The sequence below is a fragment of the Manacus vitellinus genome, unplaced genomic scaffold (genome assembly GCF_001715985.3).
Source record: "Manacus vitellinus isolate BGI_N305 unplaced genomic scaffold, ASM171598v3 scaffold_107_pilon, whole genome shotgun sequence".
Classification (NCBI taxonomy): domain Eukaryota; kingdom Metazoa; phylum Chordata; class Aves; order Passeriformes; family Pipridae; genus Manacus; species Manacus vitellinus.
The window spans coordinates 115369-138462 of record NW_021938834.1 but is presented as its reverse complement, the minus strand read 5'-3'; the positions used below and the strand labels follow the sequence as shown (position 1 = coordinate 138462).

Below are 23094 nucleotides of genomic sequence, written 5' to 3'. Positions count from 1 at the left end.
CCCTTCCCCAGCTCCATTCCCTTCTCTGGACACGCTCCAGCCCCTCAAGGTTTTTTTTGTCATGAGGGCCCCAAAACTGGACCCATGATTTGAGGTGTGGCTATCAAGGAATAGCAGAGTGCCACAGGGTGACCCTTCCCTCTGTCACCAAGGGCTTCCTGGTGACTTTCCAGCTGCAATCACAGAATCATGGGATGGTTTGGGTTGGAAGTGACCTTAAAGATCATCCAGTTCCAACCCCCTGCTGTGGCAGGGACACCTTCTACTAGACCAGGGTGCTCAGTGCCTCATCCAACCCAGCCCTGAATCAGTGACATCTGCTCTCTCTGTCCTTATTATTCCCATTAATCATCCGCTCTCTGGCATGGAGGAGGAAGGGAGGTTGTTTATGTGGGCACAGCATGGGTGGACTCACACATTTACCTGGATTTACCCAAGCCCTTGTGCCCTTTGGGTTTGTCCCAAGCCACACTCATGACAGGTTGGGTCATCACAAGGACATTTTGTGCTTTTGTGGTCTTTGTGTATACACAGGAAGTGTCCACCCCAGTTAAAAATCAGCTGGGACACAGGCATGTAAATGTGGGAAGCTTCCATTCCCTGCCTCTGGCTCCGCTCAGGAGGGGTACAAACCCCAGCTGGTATCACCTGACATCAGAACCACGACCATGTTATTTGGACCCAGCCTTTCCCTGCTGCATCTGCCTCATATCCAATAGGCTTTGGGCCTGGGAGAGCCAAACTTTGCTCTTTGTTCACCAGGATGAGCTGGTGAGACCACCAGGAGGTGGTTTAGTGTTTAAACATAGATAGATGAACGTTCAAAGTGATGACCTGGTTCACCTCAGTGGCAGAGCTGGGCTTGTGCTTACATGGTTTTAAGAGAAGCTAAATCCTGGACTGATAAGTTTCCTCCTTCACAGCTTTCCAGGGCTTGGACTGGGGTGGGTGCACATGGAATCATGGAAACATTAAGGTTGGAAAAGACTTCCAAGGTTATTGAGTCTAACCTGTGACTGATCACCACCTTGGCTAAATCAGAGCACTGAGTCCCATGTCCTTGAACTCCTCCAAGGATGGTGACTCCACCACCTCCCTGAGCAGCCCCTTCCAATGCCTAATTACCCTTTCCATGAAAAAATATGTATCCATTAGACAACACTGCTGCCTGTGCATCCCACTGCTTTCTCTAGAGGAACATGGATATGTTAAGGAGCTCAATCAGCCCTTCAGCACAGACACTTCCCCTCATCACTCTGCTCAGACAGTTGCCAGCCTTCAGTAGTTTAAGAACAACAAAATGTTAGGCTGAGATCCAAGAAGACTCCTTTCTCCTGGAACACCCTTTCCTTTCAGTGGTTTGCTGGGTCCAAAGACCAGGGGCTGCCAGGGGAGGCTTAGGTGTGCAGCTGTACCTACAAATGCACCTGCAGCATATTGCTCCACCTCACCTGGAAGAAAGATGGTTCTCCTCCTAAGTTCGTAGGAGCACACTGAGCAGCACAATGACTTCTAGCAAGGACTATGGAGAATATGTCTGTGAACAGAGACTGGATGAGGAGAACACAGCTTGGCCTGGGGACCAGCAGTAGCCAAGGCACCAGGCAGAGGCAAGACACCTCTTCCCATTGATTAACCTGACCAAAATAGAGCTGGGCTCAACCTTTGTGGACGGGAAACCATCTCTGTCCTCTCAGAGGGAAGCAAGTCAACGAGCTCACGGAGAACACGCCAGTTGTTTGAGGCAGGACAGCAAAGTGACGGGGCTGCAGAGGAACAGCCCCACATCCCTTTGTCCTTGTCCCCCCATCCTCCACCCCCTGGGAACCGATAGTAAAGCAGGAAGGCTCTCTACCCCGTATTTACACTGGCGAGATTTAACTCCGTACTGGAAGCGGCACTGCTCGTCTGCATCGTAGGCCTGGCCTGGAGCCACTGTGGGGTACACAAAGTCTTGCTTGGGAGGAGCGTTGTTCAGGCACAGTCCCATCCCAGAGCTGGAAACAAGAGAGGAGAATCAGAGCTCAGAAAGGCTCGTGGGAGGGAGGGCGTTGAGGTGGAGGATCAGCAGTGCAACTCCCTGCTCTGCACAGAGCTGAGCCTGGGGGGATAAACCTGGGTCTCCTCTGGGCAGAACCACTGCTGAGAAAGTGCTCTGGAATCCTTCTACCTGTGTGCTCCGGGCTGGGAAGCACATGCTGGTTCCTAGGGAACTCTGAAGTGTTCATCTGAGGGTTCATAGAATCACAGAATACCCAGAGTTGGAAGGGACCCACAGGGATCATCAGTCCAACTCCTGGCCCTGCACAGACACCCCAACAATCCCACCCTGTCCCTCAGAGCGTTGTCCAAACCCTCCTGGAGCTCTGGCAGCCTTGGGGCCGTGCCCACTGCCCTGGGGAGCCTGGGCAGTGCCCCAGCACCCTGTGGGGGAAGAACCTTTCCCTGAGATCCATCCCAACGCCCCTGGCACAGCTCCTGCTGTTCTGCAGGGTATCACCAGCCCCTGGCTGTCCCTGTGGGTTCTGGGGCCAGCAGGGCAGGTCTGTGCCCAGGACTCTCATGTGGGCAGTGGGTGGGAAGAGGGGGCTGCCCTCTGCTCAACTGAGCCCCAGCTCAGAGCAACTGGAGTTGCCCATGCCTCAAGCCTGACTTTCTGCTCACCAGAGCTTTGTAGAAGCATCCAAATTTTGCAAGGAACACGCCTTTCCCTCCCCCTTCCTTGCTGTTCTCTGAGCTCTCCCTAAATCCAAGCCCCCGTCACCACCCCCCAGCCCCAAATTCTGGGGTCTTGCCCACACTGTGTCCTGGTGGAGGCTCCCTGGAGACCTCAGAGGGACCCAACATGAACTCTTTGTCCTCTGCCAGCCCTGCTGAGGCCTCGGGTCACTGGAGGACAGGGTGGCCTTTCCCAGGCTGTCCGTGCCTCGTGCCTGGCTGGGGGGAATGTTCAGGGCTCACTGAGGGGGACAGGTTTTGCTGTGGCCAAACCTCAGCTGCCAGATGTGGGATTTGGGGATGAGCCATGGGGTTTGGCCAAGCTTTGCAGGACAGTGGGGCAGGCGAAGCCCCTTGGGAGGAGACTTTATTGCTCCTCTCACTGTATTCCAACTGCAGCATCACTGGCTGAAGTCTGATATTCAGACTTCCTGGGGGCTTCCCTCCACACTGACCCCCCCCACACGTGCTTCTTCCAGTCATCACTCAAATCCTATCCAGTCCTTTTATTACACAGTGCCTGTATTCTACCAAAATCCTCACCCAAGTTGATCCTGACTGGTTGTTTTGTGACAGAAACCTGGGAGCTGCTGGAACCCTGGATAAGCAGCTCTTTCAGGCTGCAGAGATGTGACTTAGGCATGGTGACAATATTGAAATTTGGGACTTAGGAGCCTAAATCACAGAATCATAGAAAGGTTTAGGTTGGGAGGGACCTTAAAACTTGGAAGGGACACCTTCCACTAGCCCAGGTTGCTCCAAGCCCTCTCCAACCTGGTCTTGGACACTTCCAGGGATGGGGCAGCCACAGCTTCTCTGAGCAACCTGTGCCAGGGCCTCCCCACCCTCACAGAGAAGAACTTCCTCCTAATATCTAATCTAAAACTACTCTCTTTTAGTTTGAATCTATCCCCTCTTGTCCTGTCCCTTCTCCTGAATCCTGAAGGTGCTTTGGAAAAAAAAAACAAACAAACAAAACCTTTCTCCTACTTTGCTCGTTCCCACTGGAAACTCTCCTCCCCAGTGCCTGGAGGGTGTGCACACCACACAGACCCAGTCCTGACTCCAGACCCTCCTTCCCCACCACACCAACCCTTCCCTGCAATCCCTAGCTGAACTTCAGAACCATCCAAATGCCTCCAGAAGCTACTGATCTACTTGTGGGTGTGAGGAACCTAAACAAAGGTCATAACAGGGGGTTAGAGCTTCATCAGGCAAGAAAAACATGGGAATGTCTAAAGGAAGGAAAGAGAGCACGTGCCTCTTGGGGTAGGATGAGGTGCTGGGAGACAAGACAGAAGGGCTGGGTGCTTTGGGGGCTTTTCTTGGGTTTTACCCCCTCCACAGGTGACTGTAGGAGGTTGGAGGCGTGTAGTGGCTGCGAGATGGGAGGAAGGGCAGGGTGAGGTGGGTTCCTTACTCCAGGAAGCTGGTGATGTAATCCCTGCTGCACGTGGACCACACGAACGGGTTGGTCTTCATGGTGATGTGAGCAGCCATGAGCTTGGCTGTCTCCTGCCCACGGGAGCCACAGCTGTTGCCAACCCCATCGTGGTTCATGCCAAACCTGGGAAGCACCACCAAGGCAGAGAGAGGTGATCAGCTGCTGTGTTTTCAACACATCTGGGTCATCCATAGGAAGGGTTTTCAGCTCCTCTTGGCAGGAAAAACCCGAGGGGGGCTCTTCCCTGTGCCAGCTGCTCGCAGGGCCTGTCCTGGCACAGTACTCACGTGTGGCCAATCTCGTGGGCGATGGTGAAGGCCGTGGCCAGGCCGATGTCCTCGTTGATGCTGCAGCTCCGCTCCCGCTCGCACATCCCGCCCACGGGGGCCAGGCCTGGGGAAGGCAGACAGGGCTGTCACACAGAGCCACCACAGAGCATCTGCAGGGGACAGGGGAGGAGTGTGGGGGCTCTCACTAACGCCCAGCACAGCCTGCTGGCAGTGACCACTTCCTTCCCACTGGGCTTTGGGATGGACTCATGGCTCCTATGGGCTCTGGGTATGTGGTGGCTCAGTACTGTCAGCTAAATTAACACTGACAGGCTCAGAAATGCTGAGAATGGGTCAAAATCCTCTGAATTTCATATCCAAATCCCAAACTGTGCACAGAGTGGAGCAGTCCTTGTCTAAACATTGGTGGGGGAACCTGGGAATGGCTGTACGAGCACTTAGGAATCCAAACTCGGGCAGGGCAGCCTGGACAGAGTAAGACAAGATCCAACCCTAGTTCTGGCTGACACCCACCAGGATCAGGAATCCAGCCTGACTCAGTCTGGAGGGCTGGATCATCAGAACTGCCCCCCAAGTAGTGGAATAGTGCAATTCCCCAGAATAGTGGAAGCAGATTCTCCCAACCCTCTGCCCATGGACCAGCACAGGCTATGCCCCCTCCATTGGGCCAGGGAAGGATCTGACTCTGTTCATGGAATGAACTGAGCCATCACAGCACCTCCAGCCTCACCTCCCTCTCAGGCTCCTCATCTGAAGTTGCATCAGGTCAGAGATCCACCAAGTTTTCCCTTCTCACTGCAGTGATTCAGAGCAGTAATCCCTCCCTGACTGCTCAGTCTAGACCAGGGCAAGATAAATTAGGAGCTGCAGCCAGAGAAAGCTGCAGGGTCTGTCTGTGTCTCGCCATTTCAATAAAGAACTCCCTTTATAGTCATCACAAAAAAGGTTTATTTCTCTCTGCTAAGCCAGGAATACTCCACTAGGCCATGGACCAGCCCTAGATGTGAGTGGTTCTTAATCATCAGGTTGGACCTGACCCAGGGATATAACAGAGAAGTGTTCCAGAGCCCATCTGTCCTCTGGGTTGCTGTTTTTAGTGTTTACAGAAGTGAGGAGGCCGAAAACCACTGGGCTGTTCCTGGCTCTGCTGCTGGTCCTTGCCGTACTGCTGGGCAAGTGTTGCCCCTCGGCCTGTTCCCTGGGAAAGGGGGTGGCACAGCCCACCCTCACCATGCCCCCAAAGTTCTCTGTGCTGGTGAGAAGTGCTGCTGAAGGGGTGGCAAAATTCTACCTACCCAGGGTGCCACAGGGTTTGTTCTTGTAGATGCAAATGTCGTATCTGCAAAGAAGAGGAGGCAGAGTTAAAGATGCTTCTAATTTAGGTGCCTCCAAAGCAGCACATCCCCATTTTACCCATGTGGTCACACCCAAACCACTTCAAACCAGCCCATGGCTCATGGAACACTTCTGGAATGGAAAGTACTAGTGGTAGCAGGTAAGATGTGTTGTCCAACACTCACTTTCCCCAGGCTGAGATTCACTGTGGGTTTTCAATGACATCTCCTGTCCTTTAACTCTAGGCAGTGCTGAGCTGGGGTAGAGGTTTGGTTTGGATGAAATGTGGTGGTAGGACATGTCCAGAGAAGGGAAGGGGGCTGGGGAAGGGGCTGGAGCACCAGGAGCAGCTGAGGGAGCTGGGGGGGCTCAGCCTGGAGAAAAGGAGGCTCAGGGGGGACCTTCTGGCTCTGCAACCCCCTGACAGGAGGGGAGAGCTGGGGGGTTCAGGCTCTGCTCCCAGGGAACAGGACAGGAGGAAATGGCCTCAAGTTGCTCCAGGGAAGGTTTAGATCAGCTTTTAGGAAAAATTGCTTCATGGGAAGGGTGGTCAGCCATTGGTACAGGCTGCCCAGAGCAGTGGTGGAGTCACCACCCCTGGAATTGCCCAAAAAACCAGCAGATGTGGCACTTCATGATATGGTTTCATGGGCATGGGAGGATTCAGTCAAAGGTTGGACTTCATGATCTTGGAGGTCTTTTCCAACCTTAATGATCCTATAAATCAGCAGGGACAATGCTAATCCAGACTTAGAGCTCTTTGGGTTTGGTTGGGAGGTCCAGCTCTGCTCCCTGTGCACTCCTGGAAGGCATCAGGCACAGGGATGTTCCCCAGCAGGGCAGGGTGGGAGAGGGGCAGTTTCTGGTCTGGAAACTCAGGTCCCTTGCAGTAAATTGCATTAATCAAACAGAGAATCACAGAATCCCAGAATGGTTTGGGTTGGAAGGGACCTTAAAGATCATCTCATTCCATCCCCTGCCATGGGCAAGGACATCTTCTACAAGTCCAGGTCGCTCCAAGCCCCATCCAACCTGGTCTTGGACACTGCCAGGGTTTTAATTCTGAATTTTTTTAAAAAAACTAAGGAAAACATTTCAGTCTGAAAATATGTACCATTTCAAAATCCACTGTGGTTTCATGAAAATGCTCAAGTGATTTTTTTATATATATATTTTTTTTTCCAGTTTAGTTCTTTACTGAGAATTTTCCCAACAAATTCAGTAAAGGTTGATTCATGGTGACTCTTCCCTCTGTTCCTGGCCTCCACTTCCAGCCATTGCATCAAGAAACCCACTGTCTGCACATCATTAGCTGGATACAAGGAAGAGCTATAACAAGGAGAGCAAAAATCTCCTTCAAATGGAAACGCAGCACCCTCACAATAGGATGTGGTAGCAGCTCCAAAAGAGACCAGTTTGGGGTTAGACAGTGAATATTATCATTTAATTGCAGAGGTAAACCACATGCCCCACCTGCCTCTGTTCCAACACTTTCTCCAGAAGGAGAGACACCCCAGACTTGGTTTAGTAAAGCCAGGGCTGAAAGGGGTCAGGCTAATGCTGAGATCTGAGCAGGGTGGGCAGGAGGGGGCACAAGTTGGGATGTTACACTGAGGATGCTGAGAGGACGACAGGGACAGTGGAAGGAACATCGGAGCACCTGGAAGGACAGAGGATGCTGAAGGGAGAGCTGGAAGGATGGAGGGGACAAAGGGCACCAAGTGGCCTCTCTCAGAGGTGCTGCTGCTGTGTCCAGGACTGTCTGTCCAGTGCCCACACAAACCCTGCTTGGGCAGAGAGGAAACATGCTGGAAAGGCCAAAAGCAAACCCAAAACACAAAAGTGTTTGTGCCCGTGTGGGTTTGGGGACACCTCCGTGGTGTTGGGACCATCTGACACTGCTCACCCCAGTGAGCTGACCCCAAGTGATGAGAGTAGAGACTGAGCAAGTGCCAGCCCATGATGGGTTAATGTGACACATTCCTGGTGATGCTCCTGTTCCTTTGGTTCTCTGGAAGTGTCCAAACCTCTCATCCTCAGCAGTGGAAAACATTTGTTGCTCTCTTTTGAGCAAATATTGTTAAAGCCCTTTGGAGGCTCAGGTTTCACGTCCCTGCAAGAGAAAAAAGCCTGGAGCTCAGCAAGATGTTATCAGAGACAGAGAATTTATTAGGGATGTGACAGTGCTGTCCCAGCCCAGCCACTCCCTGGGGTTGGCTCAAACATCTGGTGGGAGGATGAAAAACTCGGAGCCGGCGTTTGCATCCCGCCTGTGGTGGGAGGGGAGGAAAAAGCAGAGCTGCAGCCCCGGGAGAGGGAAATTCTGCAGCCCAGGGACCCTTTTCTTGCTCCTCTGCTGATGCTTGTGGGCTCTCATCCCATGAGCTCCCTAGGAGGGATGTTCCAGGCTCCCACTGCTACCGGGAACTGGAGTAGGAGAGCAGCACGTGGACAAGGAAACTGGCTCCCACTTGGAGGCTCCCCTCTGCAGCACTTACATTTCATGACTTTCTTCCACTCCACAAGAGAGGAGGAGAAACAGCACAAACAAACCTTGGGCTTGCCTTTGGCCTCTCCCCAGGATGTTTCCCCTCTGCCCAAGCAGGGTTTGTGTGGACACTGGACAGTCCTGGACACAGCAGCAACACCTCAAAGAGCAGCCTCACAGTGCCCTTTTCCCCTCCATCACAGAATCACAGAATCACAGAATCAGCTGGGTTGGAAGGGACCTTCGAGATCATCAACTCCAACCCTTGATCCAACCCCGCTGCGGTTGCCAGACCATGGCACTGAGTGCCACATCCAGTTTTATCTTAAAAAACCTCCAGGGACAGAGAAAAAACCTCCAGGGACTCCTTCCAGCCCTCCCTTCAGTATCTTGTCCTTTCAGATGCTCTGCTCCTCCTTCTACTGTCCCTGTTACCATCTCTTCATCTTCCCTCCTTCTGACCACCCATCCATCCTTCCAGCTGTCCCTCCTGCCATCCTCTGCTGCTTCAAGCTCAAGCCCCCATCTGTCCTGATGGGGGGCTATTTGTTCTTCACTTGTTCTTCACATGTCCTTCACCACATGAAGGTTCAGACTCCCTTCTTGCAGCTCTCGAGGTCCAGTCCAGCATCCAAGTCATGTTGCTGACCTCAGCTGCTGTTCCAGGAGCATAGGAACACAGGCAGGAGTCCTGAGGGAGTTGGAATGAAGTAACTACTCCAAGGATGTCCACTGAGGAGAGAGTTCAGCCCTACACGTAGTCATCTAAAATGAGATGAGCCAAATCCTGCACTGGCTGGAGCACTGTCACTGTCACAATGCTCAGGTCCCACTTGGATCCTCTTCACCCTCCACAGCAGAGGCAGACAGGGCTCTCCAGGATGCCCAGTGCTCCACAACTCCAGGATGGGCTCTGGTGTACCCAACAACCCCATGCCATTGCCTTCTGGTGTGCAAATGCCCGTGGCTGCAAACTAAGCTCCTTGAGAGCCCAACAAAGACCGAGGGAAGATGCTGGAGGATGAGAACTAACTGAAGTGGAAGATGATAGCTGTGTGAACTGCAATAATCCACATCCCTCTGAGGGAATTGGCACATGGTCAGACTGAAGGATGGCCACTGCCAGGTCATTCGTGGGGGATGGAAGCCTTGGATGATCCATTTGGACAGAGGCAGAGGACAGATACATGCCCAGAGGACAGACAGATGCCCAGAGGACAACCCCAGAGAGGACAACATGAAGGACAGCCCTGCTGGGTGTGGGCTTGGGCTCAGCCTCACCTGGTGATCAGCACAGCAGTGTCGTGGTTGGCTATGCCGTTCTCAGGGATAGCATTCCCATTGCCATTCCTGTTCACTATGGATTTCTGCCACTTGCAGAAGCTGTCCAGGGATTTCCCGGCATGATGGTTGATCTCCAGTGTGGGCTGGAATGGAAGCAACATGACAGTGTGTTCCCAGGAGAGCTCTGATGTGAAGGCACTGCCTATTCCACGCCAGCAGAGCACTGACACCAGTCCAGATGCCCCCACTTTACACAGAAAGCAGGCAAAATGTGACTTTAGGAGGACTAAAGCTACCTAAACTTCCCTAAAGTCACCTTATCATAGAAAAAATCCTCAGAGTCCCTGAGGTCTCCTCAGCCCACGGCCTGAACCCAGTCCCCAGGTGCCTTTAGGAGGATGTGGAGCAGCCAACAGGCTGTACAGGGGAGGTTTCCTGGGGGTGAAATCCAAGGGGAACACACAGACCCACAAAGAAAGTGCAGACATGTGATGGAAATGGCCCAGCAAAGCTCAGCTTACCTGGTCCTCGGTGAGGAGAATTAGCCTGGTCACCAGGATGTTGACAATATTGCCCAGACTCGAGTCCTGGAAAAGTTTGGCAACCTGACCTCCAAGAAACAAGAAAAGAGGAGTCTTAAAAATGAGCTCTCTGGCTGGGTGGCACTGGAATCAGGGGGTGAGCCCTCAGTTGGGCCCTGTGGGTGGAATCAGGGCTGTGGGATCTGAACAAAAACTCCCCTTTGGTAGTTAGGGAAAAGCCTAAATTCCCACAGACTCCACTACCAGGCTTGAAAAAACAAGGGAGAGACCTTGGTGTCTCCTTCTGGGGACACTCAGCAGGGAAGATGATCCCCCAGCACCTGCTCCTTGCCTGGAGCTCAGGAGGGGAAGCCCCACGACCATGGAATCGCTCAGCCCCAAGGATGAAGCTCTGCTGAGGGAAAGGCACAGCATCTCTGAGAAATCTGCCAGCACACGGTTGGTGTGTCAGAGCAGATGAAACAGTTAGAACCGCTATTGTTTTAAAATCTGGCGTCTGCTTTAGAAATGCAAACAGAGCAAGCCATGAAAGGAGATCCTGTGGAGGACAGGACAAAGGGCCATCACAGAGGGGCTTTCAGAGGATTGATGGATAATTTCCAAGCCCATCTCACCTCACAGGAGGATTCAGCGTGGCCAATTCAGGCTGTTAATGCAGCCAGCCTGGTATCCTGCCGCCAGCAATGACCCAAGCCCAGGGGCTCGGGAGGTGTGGTGTGGAAGAAGGAGGGTGTTTCTGCCGACCCCTCACGCTGCTCAGCCCCCAGGCGTGAGAGCTCACTGTCCTTATGCTTTCCCATGTGTTTCTCAGCTTGGCTGGCCCTATTTGCAATGCTAATTTGAGATGAGAGATGCTGTTCAAAGAAAGGCCTTTGTTCTCCCAGCCCATATCTGGCCTGTGGTGAGCTCAGACAGGCCAGAGTTTGCCTCTCCTGTGGTGCCTCTCCTTTACAACAGAGGCCCTGCAGGCTCTGGGGCACCACTGCTCATCTGCAGCAGCAGCATGTCAGGATTTTTGACCCAAAACTGTTGCTCTGAGCACGAGGAGAAGCCGCTGTCCTCCTGGAACAGATCTGATTCCCCCACTGTGTTCCCACCCCACTTTTCTTGCAGGAAAAACACACAGCACCCTCTGCCAAGCCCAGACATTGGGGGTGATGAACAGGAGTAATTGCTGGGTGTGTGTCTGAGTCCCCCTCACGTTCCTGGTGTGGTTATAACACTTACAATATTCATGATGGCCAGGATGTACTGCTCTATGTCCCTCCTGCCGTGGTACCCCACCATCATCTTGTCAGCCACCACCAGGGTCTCCACGTAGCGCTCGGTGCTCACGGATCTCTTGAGGGGCAGCTGCCCCCGCTGGCTGTGGTTGCCCGCTGGCTTCAGAGGGGAGGGTTTCAGTGTCCTCAGCCACCAGTGCCTCCCCTTCCAGGGCTTCTCATCTGAGGAGGGAAAGAGATGTTCCTGTTGCCCTCCAGCAGCAACTCGGCAGCTCACAGAGGTCTGGGATGTGCAGCGTGAGGGGAGAGGAAAGACCATTGTGGGGCTCTTCATGTGGACCCAGCAAATGCCCCCCTGCAGCCCAGGGCTGTCCCGTGCTCCTGCCAGCCCTGTTGGCACCACACGCACCCTCCTGCCTCCTCCTGCCCCCTTCTGCCCCCTCCTGCTTCCAGGGAGTGTGTGCCCATCCCACCATGTCCCCACACACATCCATGTGCCCAGCCCGGCCCTCATCTCTGTCCCAGGGTGGATTTAGAGGCTGCACAGATATAACCTGAAAATAAAAGCACTGCAGATCATTTCCTCTTTCCTTTTCCTGCCGGGACCTCAATTTAGGACTTAGCTTTTCCTCCACAGAAATGGCTGCAGCCTCCAAAGCAGCAGCAGCAGATTTGTAGGACTTTGCTTCAGACTCCAAGTGCTGCTGACCTGACCCTAGGGAGGGTTCCAGTAGGGTCATAAGCTCCAATCCCTCAGCCTGGAGACCACCACAGTGCAGAAGAGCTGACTGGGAGACCACAGCCACCCTCCTACCCTGCCAGGATCCCCCTCCTCTGCTCTAATGCTGGATCATCAAACATCTACCAGACTGGGAAGACGGGCAGATCACAGGCAGCCCCGCAACCTGCCAGCTCCAGCTCCTCTGGCTCATCCCTGGAGCTCATGGGGGTGCTCAGGTGAGGACAGGTCCAGCCTGGGTGGCTTTGCTGAGCCAGCTGCACTGTGGTTGTTCTGAACTGTGTTTGCCCCATGGCTCCCACTGCACGGACTTTGCTTTCCAAGAAGCAGTTAGGAGCAGGCTAAATTTTTTTTCTGGAAGCTGGGGAATGTGGCACAGAGTCAGCAGAAGGGGAGTCTGCTGGCACTTTGTCCCAGCTTTGGGAGCTGGGATGGGAGGAGCTGGGCCAGGGAAATACAGAGTGTCTCCAGAGATGCTGGTGGGTCTGGGGACACTCAGAGCTGCCCAGAGCAGGGTGGCAGTGCCCCCATGTCTCCAGGTGTCCCACCCCTTCCAGCAGTGACTCCTCATCTGGTTAAGTGTCACCACTGAGGCAGTGAATGAACACCCTGAAGGGACACATAAACCTCCAGGAGCAGCAGGGGAGAGCTCTGCTCTGTCCCCCCAAACTGATCCACAGAAAGCCATCCAGCCCCTCTGCAGGGATGGCCTCTCATCCTTATAGAGCCAGGGAGTTTACCTCTGTAAACTGAGGGAGAGGCATCCTGTGTGCCTGCAACACTTTGGGTAGATGGAGTCTATTCCCAAGGACCACGGAACACAGCCACACACTGGGACACAGATGATGAGAAGGGCAATTGTGGAGAGGCCAGGACAGACCTGGGAGAGTCCCTTTGGGAGTCAAAGGTTTGCAGGTGTAGAAATGGGGTAGAAGTACAGTTACCATTCCCTGTAAACATCCTCTGTGACCAACCAGGTCCCACATCCCACCCCCAAGGCATCTTTCCACCTGGTCTCCAACAGAAGCAGAGTTATCTCAGCATGGACACAACCTGCAGTGGCTAAAAACCAAAGACAAGTCTCTGCTGAGCATGTGTAAGCTGTGATTTCTCAATACATGGTAACTTGGCCAAATCTGGGAGGATTTTTCTGAGTAAAAATAAGAGGTGGATTTTTCTCTCCTATCCCATGATCTATTTACACAATTAAAAGCCCTGCTGTGAAGAGGAGAGCACAAGACCTTTCCAAAGACCAGGCCACCAGAAGTGCTCAACATGGGTCAAAGTAAACACAGAATTCTTGAATGCAGATGAATTTGGTTCTTTGACACCTAGAGCAGTGTACACCTTCAAAGCCTGGTCTGACAGGACGTTCCCAGCCTTTTCTGGGATGGCTTGAGGGGGTGTTGGTGGGAACGGGTACCTAGCACTCCACAGGCTGCATCTATGTGGGGGTACTGGAGAGATGATCTCTTGTACACGACGTGGGGGCTGCCCTTGCCCTCTCCCCCCGTGCTGACGTTGGCTCCAGGGCTCAGGGGTTCAATGAAATATTCCTCCTCATCTGCCACGATCACCCCGTGCTGCAGAAGGAAAGAGAGAGAGAGGGAAGGCAATAAAAGAGATGGAGAGAGAACTGGGGGTTGAATTGGTGGCTTCTCATAATGAGCTTTCTGTAAATCAACTCCATAATTTCTGGGGACTGATAAATACTTTGGAGGATGTGAAGGAATCCTTCATTCACACACAAACTCTGAACTGTATGAACATACAGAGCAGAGAAAACCCAGCCAGATGGTCCTGGATGCCTTGAGACATCTGTGTTCACTGAAGTCCTCTGGAAATCACAGCCTTTCCTTGCAAAATTATGAATGAGTTGTTTCTTATTCCACCCACTCAGTCTCATTGAGAGCTGCCTGTGGGATCCTAAATACCATACATTGAAACTGCAGCACAGCTCAGCAGTGAGACCTGCCTCCTGTGCCTTCAGCTTCACCTGAGAACCTTCCAAAGCAGCTCAGGACCATTTCCACCAGCTGGGAACTGGGGCACAGAGCTGCAGAGAAGTATGAATACTCAGAGCCTTTTGAGAAACACACCAAATCTTTAAAATCTGAACTCTGATTAAGCAGGGAGGCAACGAGCAGGAGCCACAACCCTCCTCTGCAGCCTGGAACCTGGGTTGTTCACCTTGTACACCTCAGACTGGCCACCTCAGTCAGATGATCTTGTTTCTGCTCCCTTATTTGTTTGGGTTTTTTTATTCTTTGACTGACTGAATTTCAGCTGTGAGCCCAGACTTTGCTCTCTCTGAGTGGAGCCACTTGTGAGACAGTGATGACCAGGCAGGAGCAGATCCCAGTGGGGTGAGCAGCCAAACCCACCAGGTGCTTGCAAGATCTCTCCTCTGCAGCCAGTCCCATCCTCACAGCAAGATTTCCCCTTACCTGAAAGGTCTGAGCAACCAAAAAAGTTTCTGGAAGCACAACATGAGCTCTGTCACTGTAACAACTCCTGAATCTCCCAATAACTCCAAGGAAGGTGGTTGTGCCACCAGCTGAACTTCACCACCAAGCAACCAAGGCACAGAAATACACCTGGCATGGCTCGGGCACGATCCCAAACCTCCAAGACCCATGTTACCTGGCTGTCCTCCCACTCCCTGTGTGCAAGCAGAGGTGGAGAGTGGTCATCCCTGTGTGCAGAGACACCCCTGCCCTGCCACCAGCTCAGCGCTGGTGCTGTCCTTTGGATGTCACAGCACTTTGGATGTCACAGCACTTTAAAATCTCCCTCTGTGCCCAGGGAACAGGAGCCCTGCTCTGCCAGGACTGGTGTGGCCTCCCCTGCAATACTGGGGCAGTTTGGGGGGACACAATATAAGAAAGATCTGAAGCCATTAGAGGGTGTCCAAACGAGGGAACGAAGATGGGGAAGGGCCTTGATTTGCAGCCATGTCAGGACACTGAGGGCACTTGGTGTGTTCAGCTGGAGCAGAGGAGACTGAGGGGAGACCTCAGTGCAGTTCCAACTGCCTGGGCAGGGGCAGAGGAGGGGCAGGGACTGAGCTCTGCTCTGGGGGGACCAGGGACAGAACCCCAGGGAATGGTTGGAGCTGTGTCAGGGCAGGCTCAGGCTGGATCTCAGGGAAAGGTTCTTCCCCCAGAGGCTGGTTGGGCACTGCCCAGGCTCCCCAGGGCAGTGGGCACAGCCCCAAGGCTGCCAGAGCTCCAGAAGCATTTGGATGATCCTGAGAGGCACAGGGTGAGATTGTTGGGGTGTCCTGTGCAGGGCCACGGGTTGGACTGGATGATCCTTGTGGGTCCCTTCCAACTCAGCATATTCTGGGATTCTGTGGCAGAGAGAGGAGAAGTCGGTGTCTGTAAAACCCCTTGATGTCCTTGAACGGAAGGTCCCACCTGTGTAACAGCACTGTGGAGGGTGTTCTGGGGGAAGCCTCTGTAGGGTGGACCCTCCCAGCCCAGCCGGGCTCTGCCCCTCTCCCTCCCTCCCAGAGCTCAACTGGGGCAGTGTGTGCATGGCAAAGCCCCCAGACCCCCAGTGCCGGGGGATTTCCTCCTGCCCCAGGCTCTGTTGCTCTTGGCTGGGCTCCACCTTCTCAAACACAAGTGAGGTACTGTGAGGTTACCCTGGCCAAGGCTCCGGCGGAAAGCTGAGTGCCGGCAGCAGAGCCAGCTGGCTGCCGGCTCCGAGGGCCGGGGAGGAGGTCACACCAGCCCGGGGCAGAGCACCAAGGGGGAAGAGCAATTCCTGCCCCAAACCTATGTCCTGCTGCAAAAGGGATGTTCTGACTTAAACCTGGAGCCTCAAACCACCACCTCCCGCCACGAAGCTTGGATATCCTGGGAGGGTGACCCCAAGGACCCAGCTCTGAGGTCCAGATGCTGGACATGACACAGGCCTGGTGAAAGGGGGTGGTGAGAAGTCCTCAGGGAGATCCCTGTGGTTTGTGGGGGAGCTAAACTGGATATCCTGTCCGTGATTCAGCCAGGTCAACTGCAGAGCAAGGATGGTTTGTGTTCTTAGTTAATAACCACGGTTCAGAAAAGCACAACCTCACACTGGGATTCGGCTCTTCCAGCTCCTCATACAGACACAGGAGCTGTTTGCCTCAGCAGGGACCACCTCTGCCTTGCTCCAAGCATTTGTGTCCATGCTGGGCCCAGGGGGGGCTCTTCAGGTGAAAACACGATTTCAGCACACACAGGGAAGCTGTGGCTGCCCCATCCCTGGAAGTGTCCAAGGCCAGGTTGGACGGGGTTTGGAGCAACCTGGGCTGGTGGAAGGTGTCCCTGCCCATGGCAGGGGGTGAGACTGGATGAGCTTTAAGGTCTCTTCCAACCCAAACCCTTCTGTGGTCAAAAGTAACCCAAAACAAGTTCTATCTCTGTAAGGACAAAATCCGTTATGGCTTTGTTTTATGTCAAAATCATAAGGGTTGTTGAGAAAATATAAATATATGTGTATAGTAAAGATACTCTGGTGAAGAATAACATTTTATATGTTTATAGATAAGGAACCAACAGCCTCAGTCCCTTAGAGAACACCAGGGAATTGCCTGGGCCTTGAACAGAGTTCCCATGTCTAAACAATGGGAACCAAGGGACAGGACCTGAGGGAATGGAGCTGTGCCAGGGGGGTTGAGATGGATCTCAGGGAAAGGTTCTTCCCCCACAGGGTGCTGGGGCACTGCCCAGGCTCCCCAGGGCAGTGGGCACGGCCCCAAGGCTGCCAGAGCTCCAGGAGCATTTGGACAACACTCTGAGGGACAGGAGAGGATTGTTGGGGTGTCCTGGGCAGGGCCAGGGGTTGGACTTTGATGATCCCTGTGTGTCCCTTCCAGTTCAGGATATTCTGTGATTCTGTGAACTTAAGCCTGGGTGACTTCCCCTGAAGCTCAGTCTGAAGCCCAGCCCAGCTCGCCCTCCATGGGAGATGTGTGGGGTGAGCCTCTCTGCCTAGTGTCCTCAGGTCTGTGGTCTGGAAAAACAGTGGGAGCGTGTCTGGATATTGGGAAGACATGCCCAGACACTGGCATCCAAAGCTGATGTGTTGCGAGGTGAGGGTTGTGTCAGAGGTGTTTGAAAACAAAGCAGTTTAGTGGTGCACCCTGCAGACACAGAAATTCCTGAGGGATGTGGGAGTTGGAGGACAGGAGGATGGCTGAGGGCTCATTACCATTTTCTCAGCTTTGTGTTGGACACAATTATCCCTTTCCCTCCTCCTCGTGCACAGCTCACCCCACAACCAGCACCTGGTTCCTGATTGTGCCCTTTCAACACCACAACCCCCTGGGCAGCTTCAGTGAGCCGGGTCTGCAAACATGGGTCACCTTGTGCAGTCCCCCCTCAACAGCAGGAACACGAACCTGGACTCCTCACCCACTGGGGACCCTCTTCTGTCCCTGCCCGTCCCCTCCAAAGCAGATGGTTCCTGCCTGAAGCTGAGCACGCTGTGGATGAGGGATGGCACGAGTGAATCAGCTGTTACTGAGCAACCAGAGCTCTGCCAAAGGTCTCTGGTGTAAGCACGGCTCCCTCTCTGCCAGCTACAAACATTCCAGGCTCCTCTTGCCCAAATTCCCAACCCTGTCGTCCTCACTGACCCAGCAGACCTCCTCCCTCACCTTCCCTGATGTCCACAGCTCTTGGGGGCCGGGGACAGAGCTCAGGAAAAGGAGACATTGTTGGATGACCCTCAGTCCCTCTTTGTGCCTGGCTGCATTTTCCTCCAGACAGCCCTTGGTATCGCTCCAGGGCTAAACACAGCCTGTGGACGGAATTATCCCAGTTCAAAGTGCTGCTGGGCCATTGCTTGCCCTCTGAAGTGGGAAGGGTGATGGCAGATCCCTCCGGATCCAGCAGCATCCAGCTCACCCCTCAGTGCCTTTGAGAACACCAGGGAATTGTCTGGGACTTGAGCAGAGTTCCCATGTCTAAACAAAGGGAACCAGGAGCTTATGCAGCTCTGAGTTTTGGCTGTGAGGTGGAAACATTAGACTCTATGATATAATGAGTCAGATTCTCATTTCAGTTAATAACCCACAGCACTGTTCTGGCAGTGTAATTTAGCAATAAATCAAACGTGAATTCATTCCCATTTGGATGCTCTTCCACACTGCCAGAATAGTGCTCAGAGGTGGGGCTGGAGCCTAAATATGAGTCTGGCCTACAGAGTCTTTTTCTATATGTTATCCCTCCAAGGGAGCCATCAGCCTTGGGATTCACTAACGGGGTATGTTTGCTCCATCCCTCCATCTGGCAGGTCATGAAATGTGCTTTAGGAGCCAGAAATATCAGAAAAATCACAGAAAAATAGGGATGGAAGTCCTTAGTCTATTCCCAGCGCTGGAAGAAGTAATGAATCATACCTGGAGGATTTTTGAGAGGCATTTATCTGGCCTGTTCTTAAAGATCTCCAAAGATCTCCCACTCTCCAAGCAATCTAGTCCAGACCTCAGCTAACCTTACCACTGATGTTACCATAAAGCTTTTCTTACTGATATTTAGGATCATGATGTCATTTATAAGCTGTTAAGACTTGCAAAATCAATCATTCCCACCCTCCTTCCAGCAGCCTTGCTGGTTTTGAGGAATGCATCTTTGTTGTTCTCTTTTTCATACTGAAAACATGATTATTTCAGTTTTTCCTACATAATTCACATTTTAGCTCCTGAAATCAAGCCTGGGAACCCCAGGAATGCATCTACACTTGTAAGGACCTCAGTGCACTTTTGACATTCCAGTGGTGCTGTGAAATTCCTGCCCTCCTGCACTTCTCCCTCTCTTTCAGCACATGCAAAACATTTTTTGCTGTTGCTGTTGGAAGGGGAGGGGAGAGCTCTGCGAGAGCCAGAATAACAGTCTAGAGCCTGGATTATCCCATTCCAATTAAAATCAGTGGAAAAATGCCCACTGCCTTTGGCAGGGAGAGGACTGGAAGTGGAATAGGGATGAGGAACCCCTGGAGATGCGATGAGGGATGTGCTGTCTGCACCTTCCACCCATTTTGGACACTGGTGCAATATTCCCGCTTGACACCAATCCCAGACCTTTCCCAGCACATGGACCCACCTGCTGGGACACACAACTGGTTGCAGAGATCAAAGAGGCTGCAATTAGTTGTCGGCATTGCCAAGCACAGACACTCACCAGCCCGTTGCAGTTGCTGATGGCCACCTTGGAGCTCAGGTACTGGTCCTGCAGGTGGCCAGCGTAGTGACAGTCCTCGTGGAAGTCGTGCTGCCAGTCCATGCCATCCCGCTTCCAGTATTCCACAGTGAAGTGCTCAGCCAGCAGGTTGGAGTGCAGGGTCAGGTTGAGCAGAAACTGGGTCCTGTGGGCAGAGACTTTGTAGAAGACCTGCTGCTCGGAGGGCTCGTAGGCCAGGGAGCCCAGGCTGCGCCGGGGCCGCGGCTTCAGCTGCCTCCGCATGTCAAAGGTGAGGAAGTCCCCGTTTTGGTCCACTTGGATGGGGAAGGCGATCTCATAGTGATCCAGGCTGGAGAGGAACTCCTCTGGGGAGGGAAGGAAACACAGAGGAATGATGTTCTGCAAGGACAGCCTGAGTCAAACACCCAGTGATGTTGAGCACAGCCACAGCCAGCACAGGGGCCTGACACACAGGGTGTGCTCTGCCCAGGCTGCAGGATCCTTGGGATACTCCCAAAGCCCTGCAGCCCACAGAGCCTTGGGATAGCAACACTATGGAGTCTAATTTTCTTCCTCTGCAGATGATGTAAAGGGGTCCTTCAGGACACATGAATTCTGGCTCTGATCCTGGACTATCTCCCATCCATCCATCCATCCCTCCATCCATCCATCCATCCCTCCATCCATCCCTCCCTCCCTCCATCCATCCATCCTCCATCTCCACTGGGCAGAGGGACTCCAGGCTGTGCAGAGCTACTCTCTGTGGTTTGGAGGGTTATTTTAACTGGATCGTTTCAGTAACAAACCCAGCAATAAGGTCTCCTCAAAATGAACCAGAACAAGCCTTGGGGTGACAATATCAGTCTTGCTGAGGATCTGTGGGTTCCTCAGAACATCTACAGCTGCTAAATGGACCTGCCAGCTGATAACTCACACAATCACAGCACCACACCAACCTCCCCAGTCACAGTTGCCTCAGTGCAGAGGTCCTGGGCATCCTCCTGAGGGGCATAAAGCCACTGTCCTTGTAGTGCCAACCTTAATACCAAAACAAGAAAGAGGGTAACTATCAAAAGAAGAAAGAGGGCAACCGGAATTCCCCAGTTAGGTTGAAAAGGTAGCAAGAAAAGAAGTCAGACATTTCTATTCCTCGGCCAGGTCTCTGTCTGTGGTACCATCCTGCCTTCCCAGCTCACTGGATTTGTGATATTTTTTATCATATCAGCATGGCTTAGCACCTTCTCTTGGGGCACTTGAGCTTTGGGCCTGCCCGGTAGTGCTCTGAAATGTGCTCTGCAAGGTCACTGTCTGACCTGTCTGCCTGGTAATGCAACAGTTCTGCCTGTCAAACAACTTGGCACTGAAAACCCTCCCCAGAAATCCCTCCTTTTCAAAGGAAAATGTCCCAGGGACTGCAAGGCTGGATCTGAGCTGTCTCTGACAGCCCTCAGCACCACAGGCTTCAGTAGGAAATGTAAAATATCGTGTGCTGGGCAGGACAGCTTCTCCACCACACTGTGTTTTCTGAACCCCTTGTGTCTGGAGGTCTTAAGTGTCCTGAACCCTCTGTTCATTCTGGAAGAGCCTTGCTGTGCTTTCTGCACCTATTTGGAGTTGCTTCCTAAGCAAACAGGCTGCTCCAGGGTGGCTGCATTTCTCCTGGCTCCACAGCACCCATCTTCAAAGCCTTCCCAGCCAACAGAAACCTGGACTCCAAACTCCACTCTCACCACAGGGCAGCACTGGAAAGTTCCCTTTCCTCTGGTGTGTTTTCCAGTGTAGAAGCCTGACAGAGTAGTTTCCTTGGCCACCAGCAGTGGGACAGTCCTTCCCACCAGCTGGGTTTAGGGGTTAGCTTCCCTCCTTCCAGACCATGAGCACTTCTAGCACCTCTCCCTTGCCTCAACAAGCCAGAAATAATTATTAGTTTTTAACTTCCTGTGCTCCAGCTTCTCCTGCATCCCCTGTGATGCAAACAAGGGTGACTATTTGCACTTCAGCAATGACTTCAGGCTTGGAAAAATTTGTTACGGGAAGTGCCTTGTTTTTCTTTTTCCCTCTTTGCAGCCCATGTGGGCTTGAAAAAGAGTGAATCAGAAGGAAGTTTGTGCATGTTGTGACTACAAAGGTCCTAGGAGCCTGGGCTGGAGTCTCTGATCCTGACCTGGAAGCGTATCTAGGAGGAAAAAAGGTGTCCAGAGCCTGAGGGTGAAGTTGTGTGTGAGAATCTGATTGTGTTGTGGTGTTGGTCACTGTGCATCTTCTCAGGGATGTCACCCTGGGAAATGAAGGACAGGGAGAGCCTAGGAACAGTATCCTGGTCACAGGAATGTTTTAGGAAATGATGCCTTCGAGTGGGAATGCCACAAATGGAAAAAATAACCAAAGACAGAATCATGGAATAGTTTTGCTGGGAAGGGACCTTAAAGATCATCTCATTCCACCCCCTGACAAGAGCAGGGACACCTTCCACTAGCCCAGGTTGCTCCAAGCCCTCTCCAACCTGGCCTTGGACACTTCCAGGGATGGGGCAGTCACAGCTTCTCTGGGCAACCTGTGCCAGGGCCTCACCACCCTCACATGGAAGGATTTCTTCCATATATCCAATCTAGATCTAATATTCCCAGTATCTAATGTTATATACATGACGGTTCTGCTGACAGTCATGCAGAGTGTTGATAATGAAGAGAGAGTTTCAACACAGGAAAGATGTCACTGTCCCCACCCAGTGTCACAGCTGCCTCCTCCTCTTCTCTAAAAATGTAAAATATTAATTTAGTCTCTAAGAGGTTTAGATCTCTTACTCCCCAACCCTGTCTACTCCATCCTACATCACAGATGTTCCCCAGATCCCTCATTTCTCCATCACTCCCCATGTTACAGACCATACTGGGAGCTCCATTTGGCCCTTCTGTCAGGTGCCCTCTGACCCTCAGCCACTTCACACTCCACGAATAGACCTTGGCCTGAGCTCTGCTGCACCCACTGGACCAGAAGGGTCTGCGCTGGAGATAAGCACTTGGTGTCTGCAGAGACCTGTCAAATTGCTGTGGAAGAGAGGTTATAAAAAGCCTTTCTCCAGGAAAACCTGCCCATGGCTGTGTGGGACACTGGGCACCCCTGAAGGACCACAAACCTCCTGGAAGAGAGCAAGGGAGAAAGCTGGGGAGGAGGAGGGATGGGATGTGGGCAGAGGTACCTCATTGTCCCATTTCTGGTGGGAAGAGAGCAGGGATGGCAGAAGAAGGGAAAGGGCACGGGGCAGGCAGAGGGGGAAGCTGAATAAACAGAAGAAGAAGGAAAGGTGAGGAGGGAGGATTTTATTCCCTCCTGTGTCCTCACTATTGCCTCACTCATGACTGAGTTGCTTCAAGGATGTAGAGGAAGCATATGTTTTCTTTGGTCTTGTCACCAAAGAGGAACCCCAGCTGCAGCCCAGACATGATTCCCAAGGGATGGTTGTGGAAAGTCCTCTGGAATCCCCTGGCTTCAGGCTGCCCTAGCACTGTGGCAGCCTCACTATGTCCTTCAAGGGTCCACTGGTTTACAAGTAACCAGGAACAGTAAGATCAGCCCCACCTAATGTTCTATAAAATGGGAATGTCTGATCTATCACCGTAGTTAAACTAAGGACCTAACAGAAAATTCCCTTTGGATCAAAAACCACTCAGCTCTGGTGAGCACATGCTGGATCCATGGTCAATTCACACAATCGTGGAATCATAAAATGGTTTGCGTTGGGAGGGACCTTAAAGCCCATTTTGTTCCACCCCCTGCCATGGGCAGGGACACCTTCCACTAGCCCAGGTTGCTCCAAGCCCCATCCAGCCTGGCCTTGGACACTTCCAGGGATGGGGCA

The 23094-nt window shown here is 52.7% G+C and overlaps 1 protein-coding gene across 1 annotated transcript in view; it reads right to left on the bottom strand.

Moving 5' to 3' along the window:
* ADAMTS10 (ADAM metallopeptidase with thrombospondin type 1 motif 10) overlaps positions 1–23094 on the bottom strand; it is a 49266-nt gene that overhangs the window by 22963 nt on the left and 3209 nt on the right. The window contains exons 2-10 of the mRNA XM_029964288.1: positions 19236–19600; positions 13487–13646; positions 11329–11546; positions 10081–10164; positions 9557–9702; positions 5748–5791; positions 4450–4555; positions 4139–4285; positions 1856–1997 (exon numbers count right to left, since the gene is read on the bottom strand). Coding sequence (XP_029820148.1) covers positions 1856–1997; positions 4139–4285; positions 4450–4555; positions 5748–5791; positions 9557–9702; positions 10081–10164; positions 11329–11546; positions 13487–13646; positions 19236–19600 — 1412 coding nt within the window. The remainder of the gene's footprint in view (positions 1–1855; positions 1998–4138; positions 4286–4449; positions 4556–5747; positions 5792–9556; positions 9703–10080; positions 10165–11328; positions 11547–13486; positions 13647–19235; positions 19601–23094) is intronic.